The sequence below is a fragment of the Pelodiscus sinensis genome, chromosome 21 (assembly GCF_052426305.1).
Source record: "Pelodiscus sinensis isolate ZL-2025 chromosome 21, ASM5242630v1, whole genome shotgun sequence".
NCBI lineage: Eukaryota > Metazoa > Chordata > Testudines > Trionychidae > Pelodiscus > Pelodiscus sinensis.
The window spans coordinates 19,987,602-20,015,517 of NC_143072.1; the positions used below are offsets into that span (position 1 = coordinate 19,987,602).

Sequence of the window (27,916 nt, forward strand, 5' to 3'; positions counted from 1 at the left end):
GTAAAAAAAAAGGAAAAAAAAACAGGAGCATAATTAAGGATTTTTTAAAAAATGAAATAAAAAGTAAGACAGTGCAAACAAAGCAATGCTGTCTCTTTAAACAGAAACTCATCCTATATAAATTATGGCCATAAACTTTTCCTGCAGTGCAGCCTAATTAATTCTTGTTCTATACACAAAGGGAAATGCTGGGTGACAAATGGGTGTGAGGCTTGAAAGCTGCCAGGTCTGCAAAACATTTTCTACTTCAATTTATAAGCAATTTTGCAGTAAATCATCCACCAGAACCTGAGATCTCAGGCATCTGAGAATGTCCAAGCCCCGTTAGATTGCTTACCAAAAAGAGAGAGTTTAAAAATCTCTCTTTTTCAGTCCTAATTTGGAAATTGTACATGACCCTGTTATTTCTGCCTAGGTTTGGTTTTTACACGACAAACAAATCTTACAGATGAAACTTTACCACAGGCTCTTTAATACTATTACTTGAGCCCTGCGTGGATACAAAATTGGTATCCACATCTGCAAAAATGATCTGTGGATATCTTCAGATGTAGATACCCACAGATATAAAGTGAATATCTGCAGATGTGCAGGGCTCTAACTATTGCCCAAATCCCTAACAGAATTGTACCATCTCATTCAGACATACTGGAAAGAGGAAAGGGTCATATTGGCAAATGTAAAAAGACCATTTCTCCATCCAAAATGTTCATTCTTTCTCTGGGCAGAAAGGAGGCATGGAACACTACAAGCAATGGATACACTCGAGAAAAGCTAACAGATAAAAGATTAATTAAAATATTAAGGCTCAGATTTTTATAAAGGCACAAAAAAACAGAGTTACTTCTGTTGACTTTCAATGGCTCTTTGTGCCATTGAGGGAAGAAAGCTCCTCTGAATGTCCAATTGCCTAGGATTTTGAATTTGATATTTTTGTACCCAATCGCTTCATGCTACTTGAAGCACCAGCCCACTTTTTTCCTTTTAAAAAAGGCCACATGAAACTAACTAAAACCCAATGTAATGAAGGATTTCTTCCACTAATTTGGAGAGAAGCATGTGTGCGGCTCAGCCATCCCTAGGCAGAACGTAATCCAATTCAAAACTCTCATTTCATTGCTATTTTCGCCATCCAAAATCTTGTCTCTCAAGACTGGAGCATACCGCCGAATGACAGAATTCAGCAATATTAATACTTAGTATTTATGAAGCTCTTTCCCATCCTCAAAAGGCTGTTAGCTACTTTAATCCTCAAAAACCCTTATGTAAAAATCCTTGTAGATTCTTCTGGTTAGGAAACAGGAGGCTGAGTGACCTGCCCAAAGCTACGTCATGAATTAGTGGCAGAGTTGGGGTGAGAATTCAGAGCTCTCCAGCCTTATGCCCAGCCCACTAGACCAATTTAAAAAAGAGTCATTCATACAGAAGCCATTTTTATTTCTATTCCAACATTAAATCCCTTGATCTGGTCATAATTGGGACTTTTATTAGACGCTGATTTATACTAAAATAAGCTGGCCATCAGAAATGGAATTAGGCCCATACTGCATCAACTCAAGAGGCAGTTTTTTATAATTACAGTGGGCAATGCCTTTTGAATTTCACCAGGTGATGTCTATTGGCTTCAAAGGTCACGTACAAATTACCATAAGCACAAAAGCTCTAGAAGCAAGAATGTAATACATTGCAGAGGTTGTCCACACGACAAAGCTCCAGCTCCTGATTGGCTACTGGTCAACGAAGTACCGAACGAGAGCTCAGATTCATTCGTTTAATGCCCCGCACATCAAAGTGAGGGGGAGATGGCTCTTTACTGTTTAACACAATGGGCCTTCACATCTTTTTGCAAAATCCTTCAGGATCAAAAGGCTCACCGAATCATTAAACCAGAAGCCACAGTTCATACTGGAGAACTCTGCAGTAACCACTGCAAATCAAAAGTCACTTCGTAAACAAAAAATATATACACGTTGTGTATGGATATTCTGGCTAACATGGGCTTCATTCTGCAAAGTCATTGGTTTTCACTCTCCAGAGCTTCAAAACCCAAACCCTTCAAGTAAACAAGCGGTGCTCTCATACTTCAAATTACATTTTAGAAGTAGGACACACTGGACCAGTGAAGGGAAACTGGGTTACTGAGTGGGCCGCATGAGGGGCCCTCCTTTTTATCTCACTGGGCTGCAAGACTGTCATAACCAAGATAGTCTCCTGAGATAGGTTAGTTTTGCTAACTGTGCTTGTGTACCTAGAATTTGTGGGGGGTGCCGATTGAACCATAGCAGAGCTTTGATCGGGTGCAATCAGTACACTCCTCACTTCATGTGGCCTTGCTTTAAATGTTTCATTTTTGTAATACTGGTAGGAAAAAAAGCTACATGGATGAAACCCAGCAGAATCTGTCACCCCTGTTCATGGGCAATGATAAACAAAATGTCTCGGGGGCCACACATAGAACCCCAATGGGCCACATGCAGCAGGCCAAAGGTTGCCTACCGCTGTTCTGGACCAACTTTGCAAAAGACATAATTAGGTAACTTCTCAAACTATGCTAATCCACAGGGATTATACTGTAGTAGGGCTATGTTTATGCTGCCCCCTCTTGCGCAAAAAAGATGCAAATGAGGCAAAGTGTGGAAAATCACCGTTCCTCATTTGCATAATTAACAAGGCTCTGTTTTTGCGCAAGAGGCTTTTGTGCAAAAACAGAGCCTTGTTAATTATGCAAATGAGGAACGGTGATATTCCACTTTGCCTCATTTGCATTTTTTTTTGCACAAGAGGGGGCAGTGTAGACATAGCCTAGTAGTTAGAGAATGATCTTTGTATCACAGTATTCAGCCCCATAAAAGGGAAAGATATAGGCTGAAGACCAGGGATGTATCAGGCATTAAACTGGCATTACAAGAGTGATCTCGGTGTACAGCCAGTGTAACAGTGATCCAAGTCTGTTGACTGCTTAGAAATCAACCACAACGAAAAGCCACTAATCTTATTAAGTACTAATTTTATCACTGTGGTCAGTTAGAACAGGAGTAGGCAATCATTTTTAATTGGGGGCCACTCCAAGATTTTGGAAAGCAGTCAAGGGCCACACTTCTTTACGGAGAAAGCGCAGGATTTGGGATGGAGGCTGAGTGCAGAAGGAAGCTCTGGGCAGAGGATTGGGGTGTATGAGAGGGTGTGAGGTCGGAGAGGGAGTTTGGGCAAAGTAGGGGGTTGTGACCTGGGTAGGGGATTGAGGTGCAGGGTCCAGGAGGAAGTAGAGTTGCAGGAGTGAACTTTGACCCAGGGGAGAGGTGCAGCAGGGGGTGCAGGATCTGGAAGGGAATTGTGACCTGGGGTGGAATGTGTGTGCAGAGGATCTGAGTGGTGATCTAGGCCAGGAGGGGGCAGGGAGTTCAAAAGTGGGAAGGGCTGGGGTGCAAGAGGTAGGGGCTGGGATGCCAATGGCAGGCTCTGGCCAGGAGTCACTTACCTTATGCAGCTCCTGGTCAGCAGCTCAAGAGGTTCCCTGAGGCAGGCTCCCTCCTGCAGCAGTGCCAGGCTGCTCAAGGAGGTTCCTTCTGTGTGCAGCTCAGGGTCGTGCATCCCTGGGGGGCGAGAGACTTCATATACTCCCCCACCCCCAGGCCAATCATTGCAGCTGGAAGTGGGGCCTGAGAAGCGCGTGAACTCTCTCACCCCCTGCCAGGTGCCTAGAGGGAGCCGCTAGCCGTTTTGAACAGATAGCAGCAACCTCTACGCGCCGTGTGCCCCTGGTGTGGAAGGAGACCGCACACTCCCCCGCCCCCAGGCCAATCAGGGCCAGGGGCAGTGCACAAAGTCTCTTCCCCCCACCCTGCCAGGGGCATGCCTCACTGTTTAAAACAGCTGGCGGCTCCTTCTAGGCACCACACACTCCTCGCTGAGGGAAGCTGCCAACCATTTTGAAGAACCTTGGGGTAGCAACAGGGTGGGCTGCAAGCCAGATCAAATGGCTTGGCAGGCCAAATCCAACCAGCAGGCCATATCTTGTCCACCCCTGAGTTAGAAGATGCTGGCCCATATACAAAGCAAGTTGACCCCAACTTGATCCACACTTCTTAAGTCAAAAATATGCAACAACTTTGCTCGGTAGTGACAACATTAGTAAGTCACAGACCAATACAGTGCACCTCGTTTAAAAAAAAAGAAACGTTTACATCCTATATTCATTACAAATTATATCAAGAGAAATGGAATTTCATCTTTGTCCTTTACATGAACAGTAGTAGAAAACACTAAACAAGAGATGATTTAATGAGAAAGTTCCTGAACTCAATATTGTTAAAAATCAATTACAAGGCACCATAAATTCATATAGTGCTTTACTAACATAGATCAAGTTCCCTGCCCTGAAGAGATTAACGGATAAACATGACATGACCTCTGCCACAGATGCTTTAACAAGCAAAAATACAAAATACTGGATTCCCTTGGCAATGCACCAAGTTTAACCTATTTGATACACTCGTAGAACCTAAAGATGAAAAAGATCTACAAGATTTCTAGCCTACCACCTTTGAAGCAATGCAGCATTGCTCCCCCTAATGCACTCTCAAGCTACCTTTCAGAGGCCCATGGAATAGAGTTTCTAGTGCTTTTCTAGAAGACCATTTTACAACCTAATAAAGCTAGGAACTGCCAGACACAATCAAACCTGTGGTCCATCTATTTCAGTGCTATCCTCAACAGCAGCCAGCACTATGTGCTTCCAAAGAAGATGCACAGAACCCCACAGTAATCAGAGGAGGGATAATCTGCAACACAGAGGTCTCATTCTAGTAATTACAGATTGTCTTAAACCAAGAGACGTAAGATTTGCTTTCACGGCCACAATTCGCTAACATTCACTCGTTAACCATGCTGGCACTCGATCCCCCTTTGAATCTTATGAAGCTTTTTGCCCCAACAGCGCCTTTGTTAAAACGCTTTTATTGAGATTTAATCTAAATATCTCTTTTCTAGTATCATCCCGTTAGTCCCAGCTATAATCCCTGGTAGCACCCAAGTCCTCTCTTTTCTTGGTTAAATTAAATACAGGACAAAAAAGTGAACGTAAGGGCATGGCAACCCTACATGCCAGATCAAAGGGCAGTGATTGATCGAACAGAGGTCGATGTACTGCTTCTAGTAGAGAATCATCTTCTGCTGAGCACTCTCCTGTCGACTCCAGTACTCCAACAGAAAGAGAAGTGTACGTGGAGTCAACAGGGGAGCCTCTGCAGTTGACTCGCTGCACCAAAGACATTGCATTAAGTAGATCTAAGTACACTGACTTCAGCTATGCTATTCACAAAGCTGAAGTTGCGTAACTTAGAGCAACGGCCCACAGTAGTGTAGACTAGGCCTAAGACGTCAGAAATATAAATCTATAGTATTACCACCTCTCCTGGCCAGGTTACAGAAAAGGGGTGGCAGATGACATAAAATCACAAAGCAGTTATTGAAATAGGGATGTTAAATGTAAATGAACCAGTAAGCATGAGGCTTTACCAGAATGCTTACCAGTTAACCAGCCCTGGCAAGTGAGCTCTGCTAATGGCCAGCCACAACAGGCTGAAGCAGCCTCGTCTGCGGAGGGTCCAGCTGGCTGGGCAATTGGGCCCCATTGCTACAGCAAGACCTCATGACCAAAATGGGGCCAGTGGTCCAAACAACAGGACCCAAGTTAAAATGGTTAACCATTAAGCGCTGTCATTTAATCATTTGCCTGTTTTGGCATCCCTATTATGAAACAGTAGATTTCCTTTTAACATGCCCCGACCACTAAAATATTAACATCTCCCCTATGTTGTCTTTGTATTATATTATATTCCATGTGCTTGGATGTATTTTGCTTATGGGAAATATCAAAATGTCAACCTTTGTTTCTGTTAAAGGTCTTTAATGATATTGCATTTTAGACCTGTAATGAAACATGGCACTTGCTGCAGTTTGTAATGCATCTCATTAAATACATTAATAACATGCATTTCACTAAAAGGTCAGCTTAGTATTATTGGGAATTTGCCTTTCCCACCCCACTCCCTCTTTACTACTTCATTTAAAGCAGCAGAACTAACCTGAATATACAGTAAACTTCTGATAATCCGGCACCTTTAGGACCCAGGGGGTGCCGGATTATCAGAAGGGGGGGCTATGAGGGGTCTGGAGTGGGGTGGGAGGGGATGCCACCCCAGACCTCTCATAGCCCCCCCTTACGATAGTCCGGCTCTGCCCCAGGCGTCCCTGATTCAGCTGCTCCTGGTCAGTTTCAGCAGCAGGGATGCCTGCAATAGAGCAGCTGAGGTGCTGCCGGGTTGGTGCTGCAGCGCCGAGGGGCGGCACTACGGCACCAACCCAGCAGCACTCCAGCTGCTCTTGGGGACGCCTGGGACAGAGCAGCTGGGGTACTGCCCGGTTGGTCCCGTAGTGCTGCCCTTCGGGGCTGCGGGACCAACCTGGCAGCACCCCAGCTGCTCTTGGGGACGCCTGGGGAAGAGCAGCTGGAGTGCTGCCGGGTAGGTCCCGCAGCGTCAAAGGACGGCGCTGCGGGACCAACCCGGCAGGACCCCAGCTGCTCTGCCCCAGACGTCCGGATTCAGCCTGCTGGTGAAACTGACACAGCTGGTCAGTTTCAGCAGCGGCTGAAGGCCGACACCTGGGGCAAAGCAGCTGGGGTGCTGCCGGGTTGGTCCCATAGCGCCGCCCCTCAGCACTGCGGGACCAACCCGGCAGCACTCCAGCTGCTCTGCCCCAGGGGTCCCCAAGTCAGCCGCTGCTGAAACAGATCAGCGGCTGATTCCAGGAAGCCCGGGGCAGAGCAGCTCTGCCCCAGGCTTCCTGGAATCAGCCACTGATCTGTTTCAGCAGTGGCTGAATCGGGGACCCCTGGGGCAGAGCAGCTGGGGTCCTGCCGGGTTGGTCCCGCAGCACCGTCCTTTGGTGCTGCGGGACCAACCTGGCAGCACTCCACCTGCTCTTCCCCAGGCATCCCCAAGAGCAGCTGGGGTGCTGCCGGGTTGGTCCCGCCGCCCTGAGGGGCGGCGCTACCAGACCAACCCGGCAGCACCCCAGCTGCTCTGCTCCCGGCTTCCGCGATTCAGCTGCTGGTCAGTTTCAGCAGCAGCTGAATGGGGGAAGCCTGTCCGGCTGCCCCAGCACTTCCGGGTTCCTGATGGTGCCGAACTATCAGGAGTCCCGGAGCATTGGATGCCGGACTAATGGAGTTTTACTGTATAAAGCACCTCACTTGCTGCAAGCAGAGATATGATAAGTAGTTAACATGTTCAGATCTTTAGGATGGGCTATTAGGTTCAGTCAGAGGCTGACTCCGGGTCAGGATTTAGGTTCAGATTTGATAGTGCCAAAAGGTCATAGAATCATAGAACACTAGATCTGGAAGGGACCTTGGAGAGGTCATCAAATCCAGTACCCTGCCCTCATGGCAGGACCAAGCACCATCTAGACCATCCCTGATAGATGTCTACCTAACATGCTCTTAGATATCTTCAATGATGGAGATTCCACAACCTCCCCTAGGACCTAGGAAATTTATTCCAGTGTTTAACCACCCTGACATAGTTAGGAAGTTTTTCATGAACAGGTGCTAGATAGTCCTGTTTTTTGTTCCAGCTACCCCAGACTAACACGGTTACATTTCTATCTCAGGTCTTACAAGGATTCTGCCACTCTAAGCCAAAATCTCACAGGGGTCTGACATTATTACAGCCACCCATTAAATTGGACATGAATATACAGGCCCGGGCAAAGGATTTGCGGGGCCCAAGGCAGGATGCCGGGAGCAGGGCCCCAGGCCTGCCAGTGGATGGTGAATACTCAGCAGCACAGGGCCCCAAAAGAGTGGGGACCGAAGTATTTGCCTTGCTCACCTTGCCCTAGGGCCGGGCCTGTGAATATAGGCACATTTCAGAAGGAGGCTGAACACAGAACCAATACCAAAGGGCTGGCTGGGATCTGCCGAAATGGCAATCAAAAGGTAATGCTTTACAGTGTTGTCTTTGATGAACTATAAGGGTCTACAAGCTGGAAAATATCCAGAATCAGGAAGAAAGAATCTTGACTTAAAGAAACAACCGTCTCAGTGATCTTTTAAATGGCTTGGTGCATTCATTCTCATAATTTAAAGCGGCAGAAGAAGAGGCGAATGTACATGTAGTTCATTATTTTTCATTACTAGGGTCCAAAAATACTCCTGTTGAAATCCACTTTCCTCTCTTATACAGAACAGTTAAACAGGTTTGATGGGCTTTGATTTCCTTCATTATTAGGTAACAACGGCCTGATCCAAAGCCTACTGAAAGTCAACGGCAATGAGTTCTGAGTGCATAGTGTTTTACAGGTGCATTTTATTTGCCACCTCTTAGAGAACCCACTGAAAGCCTTACCTGACCAATATCTCCTTAAAGACTAACAAAACATGTAGATGGTATCATGAGCTTTTGTGGGTACAACCCACTTCTTCATGTTAGTCCTTATGGTGCTGCTAGACCATTCATTGTTTTTTAAGTTTTTCCAGTTATAGACTAACTCAGCTACCCCTCTGAAGCTTCTGACCAATATCATTAAGAATATTACCGTTGTGGGGTTTTGTTTGTTAAATAGTTGAATCAGGCTCCTAACTGAATGGATACTTACTACCCTGTCAGACAGCAAGCACCTGGCAACTCAGACATGGGCAACATTACACCAGGGTATAGAGAGTCTCATGATTTGGCGACTCTCTGCCTCACAGCATGAAGTTTGTGTCAGATGGTGTAGTGCTGCCTACGGACTAGACACAGAAAGAGAAATCAACCGTTTCCAGAAGGTATCCTCTGCGGAGGACAGATCACGTAGGATGCAGCAGACCAAGACTCTGCTGAACTGTTAAGCAATCACTTGTAAGGTTTAACAAGAAAAAAAAAGAAAAAAAAAAAAGAAACCTTCATTCACCCTGAAGGGCTACATGGAACTCTAGTGGTAATGCTGCTGAAGTCAGTGTGGCCACAAGGGGTGTGTCTAGACTACAGGGTTTTGTTGACAAAAGTCGACTTTTGTCGACAAAACTATACCTGCGTCTACACTACCACTGAGTTCTGTCGACAGTAAGTCGACAGAATGCAGCAGTTTTGTCAATAGCGTTAAACCTCATTCCATGAGGAATAACGCCTTCTGTTGACAGAGTTCTGTCGACAAAAGGTGCTATTGCATCCACACTGTGCTTTTTCAAAAGAGAGTGTCTAGACTCTGTCGAAAAAGCGGCTTGCTTTGTCGAAAGAACTGGCTGTAGTCTAGATGCTCTGTGTCGACAGAGGCTTTGTCAATAGTATCTGTCGACAAAAGCCTGTAGTCTAGACGTACCCTTGGTGAGGCACCATAGTGCTAAGTAACCACCACCAAAGGTAAATCCAGCCCAATACATATGGATAAGGGCACAGATTACTTAGACTATGAGCTCTTTGGGGGCAGGAACGGCCTTTGGTGCTGCATAAACACACAACACACACAACGGGGTCCTGGTCCATCTCCAAGGGGCTACCACGATATCAGTAAATAATAAAATTTACGATTTATATGACAGGAGTTTGCATCTTTCAAGTCCTGCCTCTCTCACATCAGTGACTTGCAATTTAGCCCAAATACACTTGGATGGGACCGTCACCTGAGCCTTCAAACTTGATCCCTAATTAACGACAGGGTTGCTATTATAGGGCACAAATCCCTGTCTCCACGGTTGAAGATAATGGCTCCCTTTGACTCCAAGCCTCTGCCAGCCCACAACTGAGCACACAACCTGGGTCTCCCTGCCAACAGAGTCTATGGATCTGACACCAAACAGACAGACTGAAAGCTACTTACTGTTCTTGAGTGCGCTGGCAAATTCTTGCCCCCCTTCCTTTTTAAATGCCGGGAATATATCTGGCTGTGGAAGCTGGTTGGCCGTTAAAAGGGCTTTCTGAAGTTTGATTCTCCCTTCTAACAGCTGGTCCCACAGGGCTTTAAAACACAGAGGAAACGAAAAGTGGATTACATTGCCAGAACATTTATTCACTTATTTTCCTGTGGTCCTGCCTCCTAAAGACTCCGTGAATCAGAACGCATCAGCCACCTCACTCTGCTCTCCTTCCTAAGCAGCACTTTCCTATGTCAACCACACTTTGCAAATGGAGACTCATAATTTAATGGGACAACTTGACAGTGGCCTAAAAGCTTCTCAAGGCTTCTGTTAAAATTTGCAAGAGAAATTTAAATTAAGGAACGGCCAAAGCCCAGGTTAAATACAGCTCCATCATTTGACGTAAAAATTGCCAAAGAGCAAGGAGACGGCACTCAGCACCAGTTCAGCTGCCACATATTATATCATGCCCTGCAGGGCAAAATCTGGGCTCCAGGGAGGATGGGACCTGTGATGGGGGTAGGGTATCAACTACAGAATCTCCACAAGGAGGGAGCAGACAATCAGCATGTCATGGTTAACACCTGCACTGACGGGTTGTCATCAGCAAGCTAGAAGCTTCTGGGTTAGCTGAGACAACTAGCCATAGAGGCCAATGAAGACATCTTTAATCACTATGTACACCTACATTAGAAAACGCTCATCATAAAGGTAGCGAGGAGGGTGTTCAGTTTCCATTGTAATTCCCAATAAATCTAAAATCTTCCATTCTGGAGGACAGCGCTCATAAAGGGGTAGAAAACTGGCACCCCCTTTCCAGCCAACACACTGGGACGGATTACTAAAGCATGCCAAAACACCAACTCGTATCTGAGTCCCAAGCAACACATATAGTGCAATAAGTCCTTGTTTACATTGGTACCATACCACTGCTCAACAGTGGTTCACCTCAACCAATTGTTGACAGAGTATTAGTTTAAGTCTGCAGCACAGACCAGGCCACAGTCTATGTAACACAGCTGGTAGAACACCTGCTGTAAGCTCTTAAAACTACTCCAGGGGGTGTTGCAACATGCAAATGGGTCAAAAGAGTTCCTAGCACAGTTAATTTCTCTAGCATAGACAAAGCATAAGCCTCTTCAAAATACAAAGCAAATTCTATGTACAAACCTAGTTGGTTTTGCACAGCTTTTCCCTTTTCTACTTCTTCAGACACTTTTTCTTTAGAGAAGGTTACCACCCCCCCATCATCCTCGCTCTCTTTGGCATCTGCCACGTCCTCCTCATTTTCATCCCCAGATTCTTCTTCGTTGCTCCCTTCCTCTATGCCGGCATCCTCTTCCTCCTCCTCCTCGTCACTGCTCCCCACATCATCCATCCCTTCTGCAAATTTCTCAAAGTCACTGATGTTCTGGAAACTGAACTTTGGTGTTTGGAGCTGGGCAGATGTTTCTCCCCCTTCCTCTTTGTCATTTCCCAAGTCATCCTGATCGCTGCAACGCTCATCATCCTCATCCGCGGTAGCATCTAGAGTATCATCATCCAGTTCTTCCTCCAGATCTCCACTATCAAAGCCTCTCTCCGATGAGGTTTCTTCATCTGATAATTAGAAAAGGAGATATTTAAACAATGTTATTTCATCACAAACGTCCATTACCAGCATACAATTGGTCTGGCCTGGTTTAAGCCATTAGGGATAAGTATAGGCACAATTTTGCTCCTTCCTTAGGCTAACCAAGGGGCTTATAAGGATACATCTGCAAATTGAAACCTTAGTTCACACTTTTTTGCAGGAACATTGATTAGCTGACAGACTTTCCCATTTAATAATGAAGCAATGTTAAGCAAACAAAGTGCTCATGCTTTGTTACACGTTTCTTTATAATGAGAAATTGTACATAAGCACTAAGCCACTACAGTTCTCAAGGGCTGACAATGTAAAGATGGCAGGTATTTCCACACAGAATTCCCGCCACTTTCCTTGCCAGGTAACTTAAGTTGGCTGAATCTTTTGTACCTGAAAGTTAGTTACTGCCCTTCCTTCTTCTGCACAGAGCAGTCACGGTCCTGGAGACTTCCCTTCCTCCAGAGCTAATGAGTTCAGCAAAGCACTTAAGAAGCCAAGCTTAACTCTGAGCACATGAAGTCAATGAGACTTAAACATTGCTGAGCTGGGACTCCTAGCACCGTGCAGAGCTCCCCTGTATTAGCATTCCATTTACTCCTGTATTTGTGGCAGTTTGGATGGGGGGGGGGGGAGAATGGAGAAAGGGAAATGAATTTCTCACCAAATGCTGCTCCGGGCAAAGACTCTCTCCACTGTTCTTCCTGCAAGGCTTTGCGAGAGACAGCTCTCCCGCTGTACCTCTTATCAGCTTCTAAGAGGGAGGCAGAGGCTTGTTTCCGTATATTGCCAACGGCAAGGACGTCCTCTTCGGCTCCACCTTCATCAAACTTGTCGATCACTCTGGCAGCAGTGGCTGGGAAGAGGAGAGGGAATTTAATAGTGCAGGGTTACTTAGTTAATAGTGCAAACTAAGTGCATAATTCAAGCTTGTGAAACAGGATAGAGATTCTATCTACGACTGCCAGAAAGCAACCTGGTTTAAATACCTATATCCTCTGTGGATCCAGGTGACAAAAACTAGAGACCTTGCATTCGACATACACTGGCCTTTAACACATGAGTTAAAGGACAAGTCATATTAGGACTTCTACAAAACTGTCCAAGAAGTCACCTGAGTGCACACAGCCCACTAACTTCACTTTTGGAACCAAAACTCTTCAATACCTATCTGACTCTCACCAACCATGGAGGGGCTTCTCCCAGGGTCACCACAAAGGTAGTAAACCTCCTGGTGGACAAAGGACAAGCTTTTCATGCTTCCAAAAAAAATCGGATCAGGTTCATACAACTTCATTAAGAGCATTTTAACAAAGACCCACTTATATCCTCTGAAGGCCAAGTTCTAAAGGCCAACAGATTGCACAGCTTGCGCACAGAGGTCGAATTCCACTCAATAGGGGAGAGCGGAGTAGTATATTCAGGCCTGGTTACAATCATTTGGGTCATTAACAATGAGCAAAAAGTGCAGCAATCTCTCTTACATATGGACTCCTTCTCTATTAAGAAGAAGGGCTCAAAATCATTATTAAGGGCTCCAGAGCAAATTATTCCACTGCGTAGGAAAGACAGAAAGATAGAAAGTATGGTAGGAGACTACCTTGGATCAACCAAGAAATCTTTTATGATCTAAAAATCTAAAAGGAGTCATATAAAAAGAGGAAACTAGGTCAAATTACAAAGAATGAGTATAAGCAAACACAGGTATGCAGGGGGAAGATTAGAAAAGCATAACTGGCTGGATAACCAGTCAGAGAGTAGTTACTGATATTTCACAATCATGCTGGAAGGGCATAACAAGCAGGGTTCTGCAGGGGTCTGATTTGGGAGTGGTTCTGTTCAACATCTTCATCAACGATTTAGATGATGGCATAGAGAGCATGCTTATTAAGTTTGCAGATGATGCCAAGGTAAGAGGGGTTGCAAGTGCTTTGGAAAATATGGTCAAAATTCAAAATGATCTGGACAAACTAGAGAAATGGTCTGAGGTAAATAGGATGAACTTTAATAAGGATAAATGCAAAGCGCTTCACTTAGGAAGAAACTATCAGTTTCATACATACAGAATGGGAAGTGACTGTCCAGGAAGGAGTACTGCCGATAGGAATCTAGGGGTCATAGTGGACCACAAGCTAAATATGAGTCAACGGTGTGATACTGTTGCAAAAAAAGCAAACATAATTCTGGAATGTGTTAACAGGAGTGTCGTGAGCAAAACATGAGAAGTCATTCTTCCTCTCCGCTCTGCACTGATTAGGCCTCAAGTGGAGTACTGTGTCCAGTTGTGGGCACCACTTTTGAAGAAAGATGTGGAGAAATTGGAGAAAGGCCAGAGAAGAGCAACAAAAATGATTAAAGGTCTAGAAAACATGAGCTATTAGGGAAGACTGAAAGAACTGGGCTTGTTTAGTTTAGAAAACAAGACAGAGAGGACATGATAGTGGCTTTCAAATATCTAAAAGGGTGTTACAAGGAGGAGGGAGAAAAATTGTTCTCCTTGGTCTCTGATAGGACAAGAAGCAATGGGCTTAAATTGCAGCAAGAGAGGTATAGGTTGGACATTAGGAAAAAGTTCCTAACGGTCAGGGTGGTTAAACACTGGAATAAATTGCCTAGGGAGGTTGTGGAATCTCCATCACTGGAGATATTTAAGAGCAGGTTAGACAAACACCTGTCAGGGATGATCTAGACAGTGCTTGGTCCTGCCGTGAGGGCAGGGGACTGGACTCAACGACCTCTCGAGGTCTAGTCTATTCTATGATTCTATTGGGAAGCAATAGGTCACCTCACACAGGCCACTCAACAGCCATCACATGGGAACAACCTTTGGTCACTGCTCTAACCTAGCCTGGATTCATACCAGTGACAGTAGAGAAAGCAGTCCTGATACCCTCTTACAAATCCGCCTTTCCCCACACTGTAAGGGAAAGTGACTTCAAAGCTCAGCTGTGTGGCTTCACTGCCCCATGCAAGACCTTATCTTTCACCTTTAGAGCGAGCAAGCTCCTGTTCTCTGCTCCCCCTACAGTGTTGAGAAGGAAACATCTAGAGGAAGAGTGGAAGTCTCAGACTTGGGTTTCCCACCTGGCAGTGCAGGGTATCACCACTAGGGCACTGTCTCTAATCATTTACACAAAGTCTTTCTTTTAATTAAAATTCAGCAGAAGTAAAGGAATGTTCCAAAGGCATCTGTATTTCAGAAAGGAAATCACTGAGACTCTTCTATGGCTTTAATCAACTATATCACCTTTCAGCACCATCAAAATGGAGAACACGTGGCTGAAAGTTATATAAAATTGACTCACTCCAAATGTGCCTCCAAATAGAGTCTAGGTTTCTCGCAAGCCATTTAGATGCTACAGCCCAGCAAAGTGCAGCACTTTTAACTAGAGCAAAATATCCTGTGACTCCAAGAGGCTATCCATATATTCATTATCAAACACAAAAGATAATTATATCAAGTTCATTTTGTTACATCAACAGTGGCCTACATTCACCCCATTGCCCTACTATAAAGGCCACATGAGGCACGGTATAGAATATGCCTGATCAGTGCCACTTAGGAGAATCCCATTATTCAGGGACCCCCTAAGAAGGCTGGCTATCTGGCTAGAGGACTCAGAAAAACTGGGTAAAGAAAAGATAACCTGTAACTCAGATACCCACTGGGCTTTGAATAAGTTTCTGAGACACTTAAATAACTAAATGCTGTAAATGACTAAATATAGAAAACGACTTTATTACAGTTACTGTTTTCTTCCTCTTCCTGTCCCCCCCCATCCCTGTTCTTCAGAATCAGGGAAATGGTTTATTCCAGCAAACATGGATCATTATAACATATTCTCCTCTCTTCATTTTCATTCATGCGCAAGGCACCCTATATGCAAAATTATAGGGTTAGGATTGTTCAGCCAGTCGAGTGATCTGATTGGCTGAACATCGCTAAGTGCTTTTATAATGTGTGTTTGAGAATGTTAATGCCCCATTTTTGTAAACTGTTTACTTAGGGGGGAAAAAAATTCACGGGGATCAAAATGTCTTATTCTCAAGCAGGCACTGAACTGCAAAATGGTGAAAGGGAAATCGGGAGCTTCCTATAACTTGCTTGGTGGAAAGTCATTGTTCTACGGAAAACAAGGTATACAAAGCTTCTCATTTAGGCCACATCTACACTACCACTTATGTTGACAAAACTTACGGTGTTCCAGGATGTGAAAAAAAAAAACATACCCCAGAGCAACAGTTTCACCGGCATAAGTGGTATTGTGTACAGCGCTATGTTGATGGGAGAGCTTCTCCTACTGACCGAGCTACCACTGTCTGCTGGAGTTGGTTTAATTACGTCAGTGGGAGAACTCTCTCCGGTGGGCACAGAGCAGCTTCCCAAGAGATCTGACAACGGCACGGCTGCCTCAGCACTGCTGCGTCCCTGTAAGTCTCTGGTGTAGACATAGCCATAGGATGAAACACACTCCTCAAACATCTCAAGCCACAGTGCACAGTAAGTTTGCAATTAATTAGATTTCCCCCGTGCAATGCTTATGGCGGCAACCAACACAAAGTGTAAGCAATGCAATGTATGTCGGATCCCTACTTAAGAATGGGGTGAGGGAACCCCGAACTAGCTGCGCCTCCTCCCCAGCAGACCGCCGAGATGCGCCGCGGCGATCCCGCCGCCCGCGTCCTCCGTGGCAAGAAAAACCGCTCCGCCTCTCCCTGGTCTGCTGCGGAGCAAAGCTGCGGAGGACATGGGTGGCGGGACCGCCTAGACGCGCTGCAGTCCCGCCGCCCCCGTCCTCTGCGGCGAGAAAAGCCAGGTCTGCTGGGGGGAGGGGAGGTGCACTAGCTGCACCCCCCTCTCCCCCCCAGCAGACCTGGCTTTTCTCGCCGCTGGTAAGTTTCAGCAGTAGCTGAATCAGGACGCCTGGGGTAGAGCAGCTGGGGGGCTGCCGGGTTGGTCCCACAGCGCCGAGGTGCGGAGCTACTGGACCAACCCGGCAGCATCCCAGCTGCTCTGCCCCAGGTGTTCCTAAGTCAGCTGCTATTGAAACTAACCAGTGGCTGACTACAGGAAGCCTGAGGCAGAGCTGCTCTGCCCCGGGCTTCCTGGAATCAGCCACTGGTCAGTTTCAGCAGCGGCTGACTTGGGAACACCTGGGGCAGAGCAGCTGGGGTGCTGCCCGGTTGGTCCAGTAGCGCCGAGGAGCGGCACTGCAGGACCAACCCAGCAGCACCCCAGCTGCTCTGCCCCAGGCGTCCCCAAGAGCAGCTAGGGTGCTGCCGGGTTGGTCCCGCCACGCCAAGGGTCGGCGCTACCAGACCAACCCAGCAGCACTCCAGCTGCTCTGCCCCAGGCGTGTCTGATTCAGCTGCTGCTGGTCAGTTTCAACAGGGGCTGAATCTGGATGCCTGGGACAGAGCAGCTGGGGCGCTGCCGGGTTGGTCCCTGCAGCACCGCACCTCAGCGCTCTGGGGACCAACCTGGCAGCACTCCAGATGCTCTACCCCAGGCGTCCCCAAGTCAGCTGCTGCTGAAACTGATCAGCGGCTGATTCCAGGAAGCCCGGGGCAAAGCAGCTCTGCCTCGGGCTTCCTGTAGTCAGCCGCTGGTCAGTTTCAGCAGCGGTTGAATCAGGGACACCTGGGGTACAATAAGTACCGGTTCCGACTTACATACAAATTCAACTTAAGAACGAACCTACAGTCCCTATCTTGTACGTAACCCGGGGACTGCCTGTATTATCTGTTCAGTAGCACTTAGAAACCCAATCTAAGATGGGGGTTCCCATTGTGCTGAGTGCTATACAGTAATTACTCATTTAACACATGCCCGCTTAACACGTTTTTGCAATAGCACAATTTGTTTTTTAGGGAACATTTTTTGAATTACACGACCAACACCAGCATAACACGATTTTCCCAGCTGGCCTATCCCCGGCGGCTGCGTGGGGCTTCCCCCACCTCCCTGCAAAACGGCAAAGGGTTTGCTGCTCACCGCACCGTTCCCTGGCGACCCCTCCCCCCCCGCCGGACGAAGTGCGGGTCCCAGCAGATCCATCACAGGGACATACTCCAAACCCAATCCCCCTCTTCTTTCCTTCCCTTCCCCAGAGCCAAACACCTCCCCTCCCTGCTGTAACCCAGTCTCCTTTCTCCCCCAACCTTATGTCCCGGTCCCAACAGACACCACTGCTTGAAATGCAACCCTCACCTTTTCCATTATTTTCAATGGGAAAACTGACCCCGCATAACACATTTTCACTTAACACGATCATTTTCTGAAACATATCTATAGTGTTAAATAAGGAATTACTGTACTGATAGATAGGAAGGGTCCCAGCCCTGTCTGAAGAGCATGCAGTCTTAAACAAAGAAGAAGAAGAAGGGTGAGAGGGGAATAACAAGCAAAGTGATTTGCTCAAGGTCATACAGTGAGTGGTAGCAGAATCCATGTCTCCCAATTCCCAGGCTAGTGCGCTATCCACTAAGCCACAAATGCACAGCCATCATACTTGCTTGTACTTCAAGTTTCCTTTACAGACAAAACAGAAATTGCTTGCTGTTTGAGTTCCTAAGCAACAAACTTGCAGCTGATCACCTCTATCATCCTGCACTTACAAGAAGACAGTAAAATACCCAGCCTTAGGGTGGTCGTTGCTTGGAAGGGGAAACTAAATAAACAGAAGTTGCAGGCTGCCCTGTAAAACTCCATTGGTCATATCCTTGGTTCCTAACTCATGTGCATCTGAAAGCCACTGCTATACACACAAAGGCTCAAAGCCAAGAAATTCTTTAACATCAAGAAAACGTTAACAGGTCAACCATGTCTGTTTTCTCATCAGTTAATGGTTCACATGCAGGTTTGTAGAGTCGAGGTAGCTGAACCAATGCTGACCATGATGGCCCAGTCAGTATAAACGAGGGCAAATTGCATTCTGTATTGTGCGATCTAACTCACCTCTTCCTACACAATGAGTAGTCCTATGGCACCTTAGAGACTAGCAAAAATATATCGTATCATGAGCTTTCGTGGGTAAATGAACCACAGACCTACTCATTGTTCTTAAAGTTACAGACTAACATAGCTACTTTTCAACTCTTCATAATCAAGCCTGAGCACAATAAAATGTGATGCAGACAAGCCCTGAAGAAGCGTTCGGTGTCTTTGCTTTGATTTTTTTTTTTTTTTGGTCCAAGGGAAGCATTCTGCAATGGTGTGATGGGGTGAATGTGTGAAGTCCTAAGCAGTTAAAAATGGTAGGTGTGAATCTAAAAACATTGCCATTAAAGAGGACATTGCCATTAAATAAAATGGAGAAAACAATTTCTAAAAATTTGCTAGCAAAAGGGCTTGATAAAAGAAAACCAGGTGTCAGGAGCAAAAACAAGCAAGCAAACAAAAAAAACCACACCCACCCACACCTGGAGAACAAAGTAACAATGAACCATCACATCTAGTAAGGTCATGTCTTCACTACAGGGAAGATTGGCACTGCCGTGATCAATCTTCCGGAGTTCGATTTAGCAGGTCTAGTAACGACCTACTAAACCAAATTCAGAAGGCGCCTCCATCAGCACTGGTACTCCTATTCCTGCAAGGAGTAAGGGAAGCCCCATCGACCTCACACAGTTGATATTAAGCTTTATTTTAAATAAAAATGACATTTCTAGGCTTCCAACTCCAAGTAAACTTTCCAACTGAGAATTAAATGTGAAGAAATGATGAAGTATACAATACCCTGTCTACGCTTACAGGCTGCGTCTAGACTGGCCAGTTTCTCCGGAAAATCAGCCGCTTATCCGGAAAAACTTGCCAACTATCTACACTGGCCGCTTGAATTTCCGCAAAAGCACTGACTTCCTACTGTAAGAAATCAGTGCTTCTTGCGGAAATACTATTCTGCTCCCGTTCAGGCAAAAAGTCCCTTTTGCGCAAAGCTTTTGCACAAAAGGGCCAGTGTAGACAGCTCAGATTTGTTTTCTGCAAAAAAGCCCCAATCGCGAAAATGGCGATCGGGGCTTTTTTGCGGAAAAGCGTCCGTGCCAATCTAGACGCTCTGTTCCGAAAATGCTTTTAATGGAAAACTTTTCTGTTAAAAGCATTTCCGGAAAATCATGGCAATCTAGACGCAGCCACAGAGTTTGCTAGTACAGTAAACTGGCAATCCCTCCTAGCAGAGACATAGGTACATCAGCTCCCCAAATGACATAAGCAATGCTGGCAAAATGACTTTTCTGCATCTACTCCAGAACTTTGAGTTGAATCACATAGCTATTATGTCAATTAGGGGGTGTCATTTTTCACACTCCTGACCAGCTATGTCAACAAATTAAGTGTACAGGAGGCCTGAGCCTGCAGACAGGGTTTCTACTGCTATACCTTTTCACAGTCTGCAAAATTAAATTAACAAAGCTCCAGTCAGTGTTGCTGCTGCTATTTAGAATGCTGCAAGCATTTAATTGCTCTACTTCTTGGGAAAAGGGACAAAAAAGGCAGCCACTGGGACTATTCATAGGAAGGAAAGATTCAAAAAATGGAGGCTCAGAGAAGAAGAGAGGAGAGGACCAACAACATGCAGTCCTGAGATAGGCTGGAAAAACAGAGGCCCTTTTAGATAGCATATGGAGACTTTAAAATCATCAGACACTACCAGTCAAAGGATAACAGATGGAGCCCCTAGGCACAATCTGGACATTGCGCTATAGCAGAAATCTCTCCCTTTTCCCAGCAGGAAAATTGAGGGGCAGCAGTAGATTTTTTTTTACTGCTGCCCCAGGACGTCACTGGTGCACATCCTCCCTCATATCTGTAGCCGCCTTTGGCTGACTGGTTTAATTTGTGAAATATTCGGTGTCCAGTACAATTTTTAAGCTCCAAACCAGCATGCATTTTGGACACAATGCAAACAACAGGACCCTGTGATACATGTCCAAGGCCCTGCTTAGTATGGAACAGTGACTAAATCAATCAATTCATCACACACCAGTATAACCAATCTGGCCAAATGTGGGACACATGCAGAGAGAAACTGAGGGACACATGAAAATAAGTCAGAAAGCTGTGCCCGTGAAAGCTCATGAAACCATCTAAATGTTTTGTTAGTCTATAAAGTGCTACCAGACCATTTGTTGTTTTTTAAGTTTATCCTGTACAGACTAACTCGGCTACCCCCTAAAGAACCTTAAAATGGTGGGTCATTAATTTCCCCAGCAGTAAACTAAATTTTGTGATGCTGCATCTTTATATGAATTAATACAAGAATACAGTTGTTCACAGCAAACTCATATGGGGGAGGGGGGAGAATACATTTTGAGCAGTAAAGAGTGATAGTCCTTCATAATGCTGGGATGCTTGAAAGACAAAACTTAAAACAATCACTAGTATAGCAGGAGTAGTGAAAGACAGATCCATCTCCACCAAAATGAGATGATGAACTGCAAGGACTGTCATGCTGCCACTCAGGGCCCCAGTGATTTATATGGGAGACTCTTCAGAATGGAGAGGCCTCGCATAGGTGCTGAGCTGTGGATCAAGGTAAATGGGTATCGAAATATAATTACCAAGTGGTTCGGCAGGCCACACAAATGCCAACAGTGGAAAAAAGGGAAAGCACACACATACTGTGGTATACTAGAACCTCAGATTTACAGGCAACTCAGGAATGGAGGTAGTTCATAATGCTGAAATGTCGGTAACTCTGAACAAAACATTATGGTGGTTCTTTCAAAAAAGTTTACAACCTAATGTTGACTTAATACAGCTTTGACACTTTACTATGCAGAAAAAAATGCTGCTTTTTTTTTCTCTGCAATTTACATTAAACACGGTACTATATGGTATTGGGGGGGGTTGTTGTTGTTTTTGTGGTCTTTGCTGCTGTCTGATTGTGTACTTGCAGTTCTAACTGAAGTGTGTAGCCAGGGGAAAAGCAATTGCCAGGACTTATTAGTATACCAGTATATTAGTATACCAGCAGCCCAGTGGCAATTTGAATGGCCTAGGGTCCCCAGCCACGCCTCAATTACTGCAATGGGGCAGCTGGGAGTCCTGGGCCCTTTTAAATAGCCAGGTCCTGAGGTAGCTGCCCCTTTTGCTCCCCTCACTCTCTGGCAGGGACTCTGATGAGGAGAGCAGAAGGGGCAGTGACATTAAAGCGTTGCGATGGTAAGGAGGGTTCTTAAAGTGTTACTGCGTCAGCACTTAAACTTCGACCGTGTATGGGCCAGTGCCAGCGACCTCTTCTTACCGGTATGCAGTATCGGCCCCCCTTCACTTCTATGCGTGGTTGACTGATCAGTTCCTAACCCTGAGGTTCTATCATAGGCACTAAGGGGGAAGAAGGGGAGCAGCCTCAGGGAAGAGAGAGGAGTTAAGGGAAAGAAGGCCCCAATTTTGGAAATGGGAAAGAAGCATAGGTGTTAGCCCCTGGTCACTGTCGGAGAGAGGAAGAAGAGAGAAGCAGTATTGAGAAAGGGGAAGCAGACCCCACTCAGCATTCAGGGAGGAGAAAAGAGTTGGGGGGGGGAGTGAAAAGCACATCCCCCAGTGGCCTAGGGTGTAATGCACTGAGAAATTCTTAGAGATTAATCCCCAGGCTGCTGGGGGACACACGTGTCAGGGGGCAGCCCCAGGCACTGCCCAGGATGGAGCACATGATGCTGTGGAAGGTGTTGGAAGGGCAGCCCCTGGTTGCTGAGGAGAGGGGGGGGGGACCCCACATGGTGTTAGGGGAGATGTCAGGTGCAGCCCTCAGCCACTGCCGGGAGTGGGGGGGAGCACGACGCTGGGGGGGGAGCAGGTTAGGGGAGTGTTCGGGGGCAGCCCTCAGCCACTGCCCAGGAGGGAGCACGTGGCGCGGTGGCAGTGTTGGGGAGCCCTCAGCCTGGCGATCTCGGGGCCACCCTTGGCCAGGGGGAGGGGCGCACGGCGCTGGGGGGGTCGGGGGCAGCCCCCAGCCCCTGCCGGGAGCGGGGGGGGGAGCACGGCGCTGGGGGGGGGGTCGGGGGCAGCCCCCAGCCCCTGCCGGGAGCGGGGGGGGGGAGCACGGCGCTGGGGGGGGGGGGGGCAGCCCCCAGCCCCTGCCGGGAGCGAGGGGGGGAGCACGGCGCTGGGGGGGTCGGGGGCAGCCCCCAGCCCCTGCCGGGAGCGAGGGGGGGAGCACGGCGCTGGGGGGGGGTCGGGGGCAGCCCCCAGCCCCTGCCGGGAGCGAGGGGGGGAGCACGGCGCTGGGGGGGTCGGGGGCAGCCCCCAGCCCCTGCCCAGGAGGGAGCACGTGGCGCGGTGGCAGTGTTGGGGAGCCCTCAGCCCGGCGATCTCGGGGCCACCCTTGGCCGGGGGGGGGGCGCACGGCGCTGAGGGGAGACGCCGCCCGCAGCCACTGGGCGGGGCAGAGCCCCCGGGGAGCCCCCAGCCCCGCCGCCGCCCGGGAGCCCGCGCAATGGGCGCCGCGCGCTCGGCTCCCCACAAGGCGCGCACGTGGCCCAGCCCGGCGCCCCCCTCACCTTCCTCCGGGTCGTCCTCGGGGTCGGCCGGCCGGGGCAGGGGGTTGAGCAGCTGCTCCAGCTGCAGCGCTAGGGGCGCCGCCATCTTCCCTGCCCGCCGCGCCGGGGGCTCGAGCAGGCCGCGCTTCCGGGGGGGGGGGGGGAGTGAGCGGCTCCGCCTGACGTGGGGCGGGGAGGGTCAGCGCGCGTGGGGGTAACTGGGGTGCAGGGGCGGGGAGTGGGGGCGAGGGGGCGTGGTTTTCAAGGGGGTGGGGGGAGCACTCGGGGGTGGAGCAGGGGGGTAATCACTAAGGGGGGTGGAGGGGGCTAAGGGGGGGATGGGGTCACGGGGTTATAAAGGGGGATGGGGAATCACTAAGGGGGTCGAGGGGGTATAAAGGGGGATGAGGAATCACTAAGGGGGTCGAGGGGGTATAAAGGGGGTGAGGAATAACTAAGGGGGTGGAGGGGGATGGGGAATCACTAAGGGGGTCGAGGGGGTATAAAGGGGGATGAGGAATCACTAAGGGGGTCGAGGGGGTATAAAGGGGGATGAGGAATAACTAAGGGGGTCGAGGGGGTATAAAGGGGGTGAGGAATAACTAAGGGGGTGGAGGGGGATGGGGAATCACTAAGGGGGTCAAGGGGGTATAAAGGGGGATGAGGAATAACTAAGGGGGTGGAGGGGCATATAAAGGGGGTGAGGAAATCACTAGGGAGGGGGGAATCACAGGGGGCATAAAGGGGGATGGGGGAATCACTAAGGGGGTTGGAGTGGGTGGGTATAAGGGGATATCAGGATGAGGTGGGGGTGTGCTTATTAAGACTGCTTACCCTCCAGGGTCAGGACTGTCCTGGAGGCTCCAAGAATTAAAAAATTAATCTCTCATTGAAGATTTTTGTCCTGTGCTGAAGGCCCCTGGGAATATGACCAACAAAAATTGGTAACCCTAGTGGTTATGGAGAGGGGGAGGATGGGTTCAGATGAAGCGATGGGGGAGTGGGTAAAAGGTGGGGGAAGAAGGCCAGGGATATAAAGGGAGGTGCAGGGGGGAGAGGGGATTAAGGAGAGGGCAAGTGGGTATACAGTTGGTTCCCCGAGTTACAAAAGCATCGACTTACAACCATTTGTATTTACGACCAACCTCCTATACAGCCGGAACCCGAGTTACGAACAAAATCCGCACTTACGAACAGCGCGGCCGTAATGTAAGTGAATGTAATCCGACTTACGAACACATGGACTTATAACCTAGTGTTTGGTACGTAACTCGTTCATAAGTCGGGGACTGGCTGTATAAGGGGAGCTGAAGAGAGGTTGTGAGGGAAGGCTAAGTGGGTGGGACTTTTGTATGGATAAGTGGGGTGAAGCAGGGCCTGTGGTACGTGACACTGTGTGTTGCGGTGAGGTAAAGGAGGATCAGTGTGAGTGCTAATGCGGGAGAGGAGGATGTGTGGGTGCAGGTGTGGGAATGTATGATTGTCTAAGCATGTATGTAAACCTATGTAAGGAGTATGTTTTATTTATAAAACCAGAAAAACCTACAACCCTTTTCCCCCAGAACACACTCATTATCCTTATTTAGGTCATGTACCCCTCACATAGATTTTGTTTTTCAAAAAAAATTATATGTTATCTAACTAAATTTTATGGTAAATAGGGTTCTACCTTTTGTGTGGGCACAAGTGTGTTCTTGTGCAATGAGCCAGATTCTCATCTTGGGTAAAGTCTCATTGTGTCAATGGAGCTATGACAATTTACATTAGCTGAGGATGTGGCCCAACTGAATTAACACTTTGAAGTACAGAAGGAACTTGCAGCAGCCACTCTTACTAAAACCAGTTATTTATTACAAAAAATCTTGCTTTTTCCATTTGGAATTTGAACTTGAGGTCAGTCCCTGTTAATTCAATAATTATGTCCTAGGCTAGTACTGTAGCCCATTCCACAACCCTTATTCATGCATCAGTCCCGTGGAGTAAAATTATCCAAGAGTTACAGAATAAGGTCCCATGTTTGAAATCAACACCTTGGCCTTTGACCTTTGAGGTCACATGCTGGAGAATATGGTTACTATCTAATAAACTGGAACACCTGTTCTGTATAATTATACATAAATGGCATAAGCACACAAAAACTGGGAGATTCTGAGCGAGTCCTAGCTCTGACTCACACTTGCCATGTCAATGAGATTTTGGTTTTTTGCTTCTCCCTCATATGCGGCCCCTGACTGACTTTTCTGTGGGTGGACGACCCCTGATCCAAAAAAGTTCCTCACCCCCATGTCTTATATATGATCATAAACATTTAAAATACTTAATAAAATAAACACCACACTTTCATTTTATTTTTGTAAAAAAAGCTGCTTAATATATGATATAGTGTAAATTATTTTCTCACTTTGTGTATTAAATATTTCAAGGTAATTTTTTTCTTTGTTTTAATATACTTCCTTCCCTGTCTCGCACAAGGATGTGCATAGGCAGACCTTTACAAAACCTCAGACCAAAATTCCAGATCAGGATCTAAACTTCATGTATATAATGATTCACCTTAAAACCCCAAATGTGAAAAACATAGAAGACTGAAATCTGATTCTCCCCAAATTTCAGTTTATTTACATTCAGTGTTTGGATTCAGCCCCTTAAGATGGTAGGTTCGAGTTACAAATGCCAATCCAAAACCAGATTCACATCTAGCTAAGAGAAATTCAGCATGATACTCCTTCCATTCAACAAAACCTCTCCCCACTGCCATTAAATGCTATAAAAATTAATCCAGACATGTTTTCTAATTAGAATGCAAGCAGCAACCAAGGTGTCATGCATTTGTTGCTCTACTCCAGGATCTAGTATTCCCCCTGAAGCAGAAGAATTCAGTGCAGCCAGTTGTCCTACAGAGGGCAGAGGAATATCATTAATTACCATTTTCTTCAGTAGCCGAGGCTGCTTACTGCTCAGCTAACTTCCAATGAGGGCTTTGGAAAACCCTATAAAACACCATGAGGAGAGACTAATCCCAAAATCCTATGTGACTGGGAGAAGCTCCCAGACAAGTTCCCAGAGATAGTCTCCCTGCAAGGTGTTTGTTTCGTATTATATACAAAGAACAGCATATAAAACTAATATAATATTATATTGGTATTATATATATAAACTTTCATTACAATGCACGTGTTTATTATATATCAGGCCCTGGATTTTACACAGTGTAGAGTTGAAATACTTTTTAGCTGGGGAAACAATAGAAAAACAAAAGGATGTATATTTTGTGTTGTAAATTACATTTTGAGGCTATGAAAAGGTGGCTATAAAACTCTACATTGGTTGTTGTTGTTGTTTTTTTATTTGCTTTTACTGTAGCATACAATGAGGGTTCCTTACCATATTTGTTTTTTAAACGCAATATTATGAAATTGTGGACACACAGAGTTTGAATTCTGTGGTTGTTCATTCTGGACTCTATTTTTTAAGGTTTAACAGGCATTTTGATTCTAGAATACAAGCTCACATTATTAATGGAGGAACATGTATATATTTAATATAGAGAAATAATAAATATAGGTACTTGTAAATACTCTGCTATCCAAAGGTATGCTACCAATATCCACCTATCTGAAAGAAGAGAGGGTTTTTAGTGATGGTTACATAAAATGCTCCTAATGTATTATTTTATCCACAGAGAACATCCCATGAGCCAAATGTTGTGTGATTTACACTAGTCCCATTGGGTTAAATCCTGGCCCCACTGAAATCAATGGGATTGTTGTCATTGAATTCAGTGGGGCCAGGATTTCACCCATTGAGATTAATAGCTCTATTGTTCTGTATAAAGTCCCTCATCCAACCAGGCATTTCAGCTCATGTATACCTTCACATAGATGGGTAATCTTATTGAAGCCAACAGGCTTAATTCTTTGATGTCCTGCCCCTCATGTCAGCATTTACACTAAAGCAAAGTGGGTGTAAAACATTACAAAATCAGACTGGTAGCTTTGCCCTCACTTTGCATTGGTATGAATGGCAGCATAATATACAGAACAATGGAGAATCAAACCCACTGGGACTATTCACATCCTTAAAGTTGTTCACATTTTGAGAGATGTGTTGGGCTAGCTTCAGAATATGTGGAGGTTAGTCATTGGTAAAGGTACTCCAATAAGATAAACACAAACCAAACAAAAAATCCCTACTCCTAACACACCATGGAGTGTTAAAATATTGCAGAAATCCAATTTCCTTCTTCCATTTTATTCTGTTTGTTTCCTTTTTTGCATTTCACTCAGCTTGGATAATTAAAACAGACAGAGACAGACTAGTCTGTTTCAGTTTCTGGATCATATGCCCTAAAGCAATGCTACTGCTACTGCTACTGTTTAGATTCATAATCATGCAAAACAATGTTTGTATAATAAATAAATCATAATAATAAAAATATTTTTTCATTTAATTTTTAACACACTCCTGAAAGCATTTATATTCAGACTTGGTATTGTAAAGTCTTCTTTCTGTTTACAAACTGGAAATATGAATCCCCAAACTAGTTAACACAGTTCCTTTAATGTTACTGTAGATCTTAATGCTTATTTGCTAAAATAAAAACATTGATTTAAACGTGTCACAGATGTACAAGTGTGCTCCTGGAAGACTACAGTAAAAACATCATCTTCTCATTTCCCTCATTCATATTTCCCCTTGTTCTATGAAACCTTTGGATGGCTTTTTGGCATTTGAGAGACTCTGAGGTTATGCCCGCCTTAGCAAATCTATGGAAGAGTATAGCACACTTTGGCTACTGCGTATAAATACATTAAATTAATAATAATACATTGCTTTTATTTTTAACTGTTTCTTTTTATGAACAAAAAAACAAGGATAGGCATATAGAAATGTAAAAAAAAAAAACCTCC

General features: G+C 46.2%; 1 protein-coding gene across 2 annotated transcripts in view; it reads right to left on the reverse strand.

The window, feature by feature from the left end:
- AATF (apoptosis antagonizing transcription factor) overlaps positions 1-23,185 on the reverse strand; it is a 108,081-nt gene extending 84,896 nt beyond the window's left edge. For both annotated transcript variants that reach the window (XM_075904776.2, XM_075904775.2), the window contains exons 1-4: positions 23,028-23,185; positions 12,190-12,381; positions 11,072-11,500; positions 9,865-10,002 (exon numbers count right to left, since the gene is read on the reverse strand). In XM_075904776.2, the coding sequence (XP_075760891.2) occupies positions 9,865-10,002; positions 11,072-11,500; positions 12,190-12,381; positions 23,028-23,112 (844 nt within the window). In that variant the 5' untranslated portion in view covers positions 23,113-23,185. The remainder of the gene's footprint in view (positions 1-9,864; positions 10,003-11,071; positions 11,501-12,189; positions 12,382-23,027) is intronic.
- Between the last annotated feature and the right edge of the window lie 4,731 nt (positions 23,186-27,916).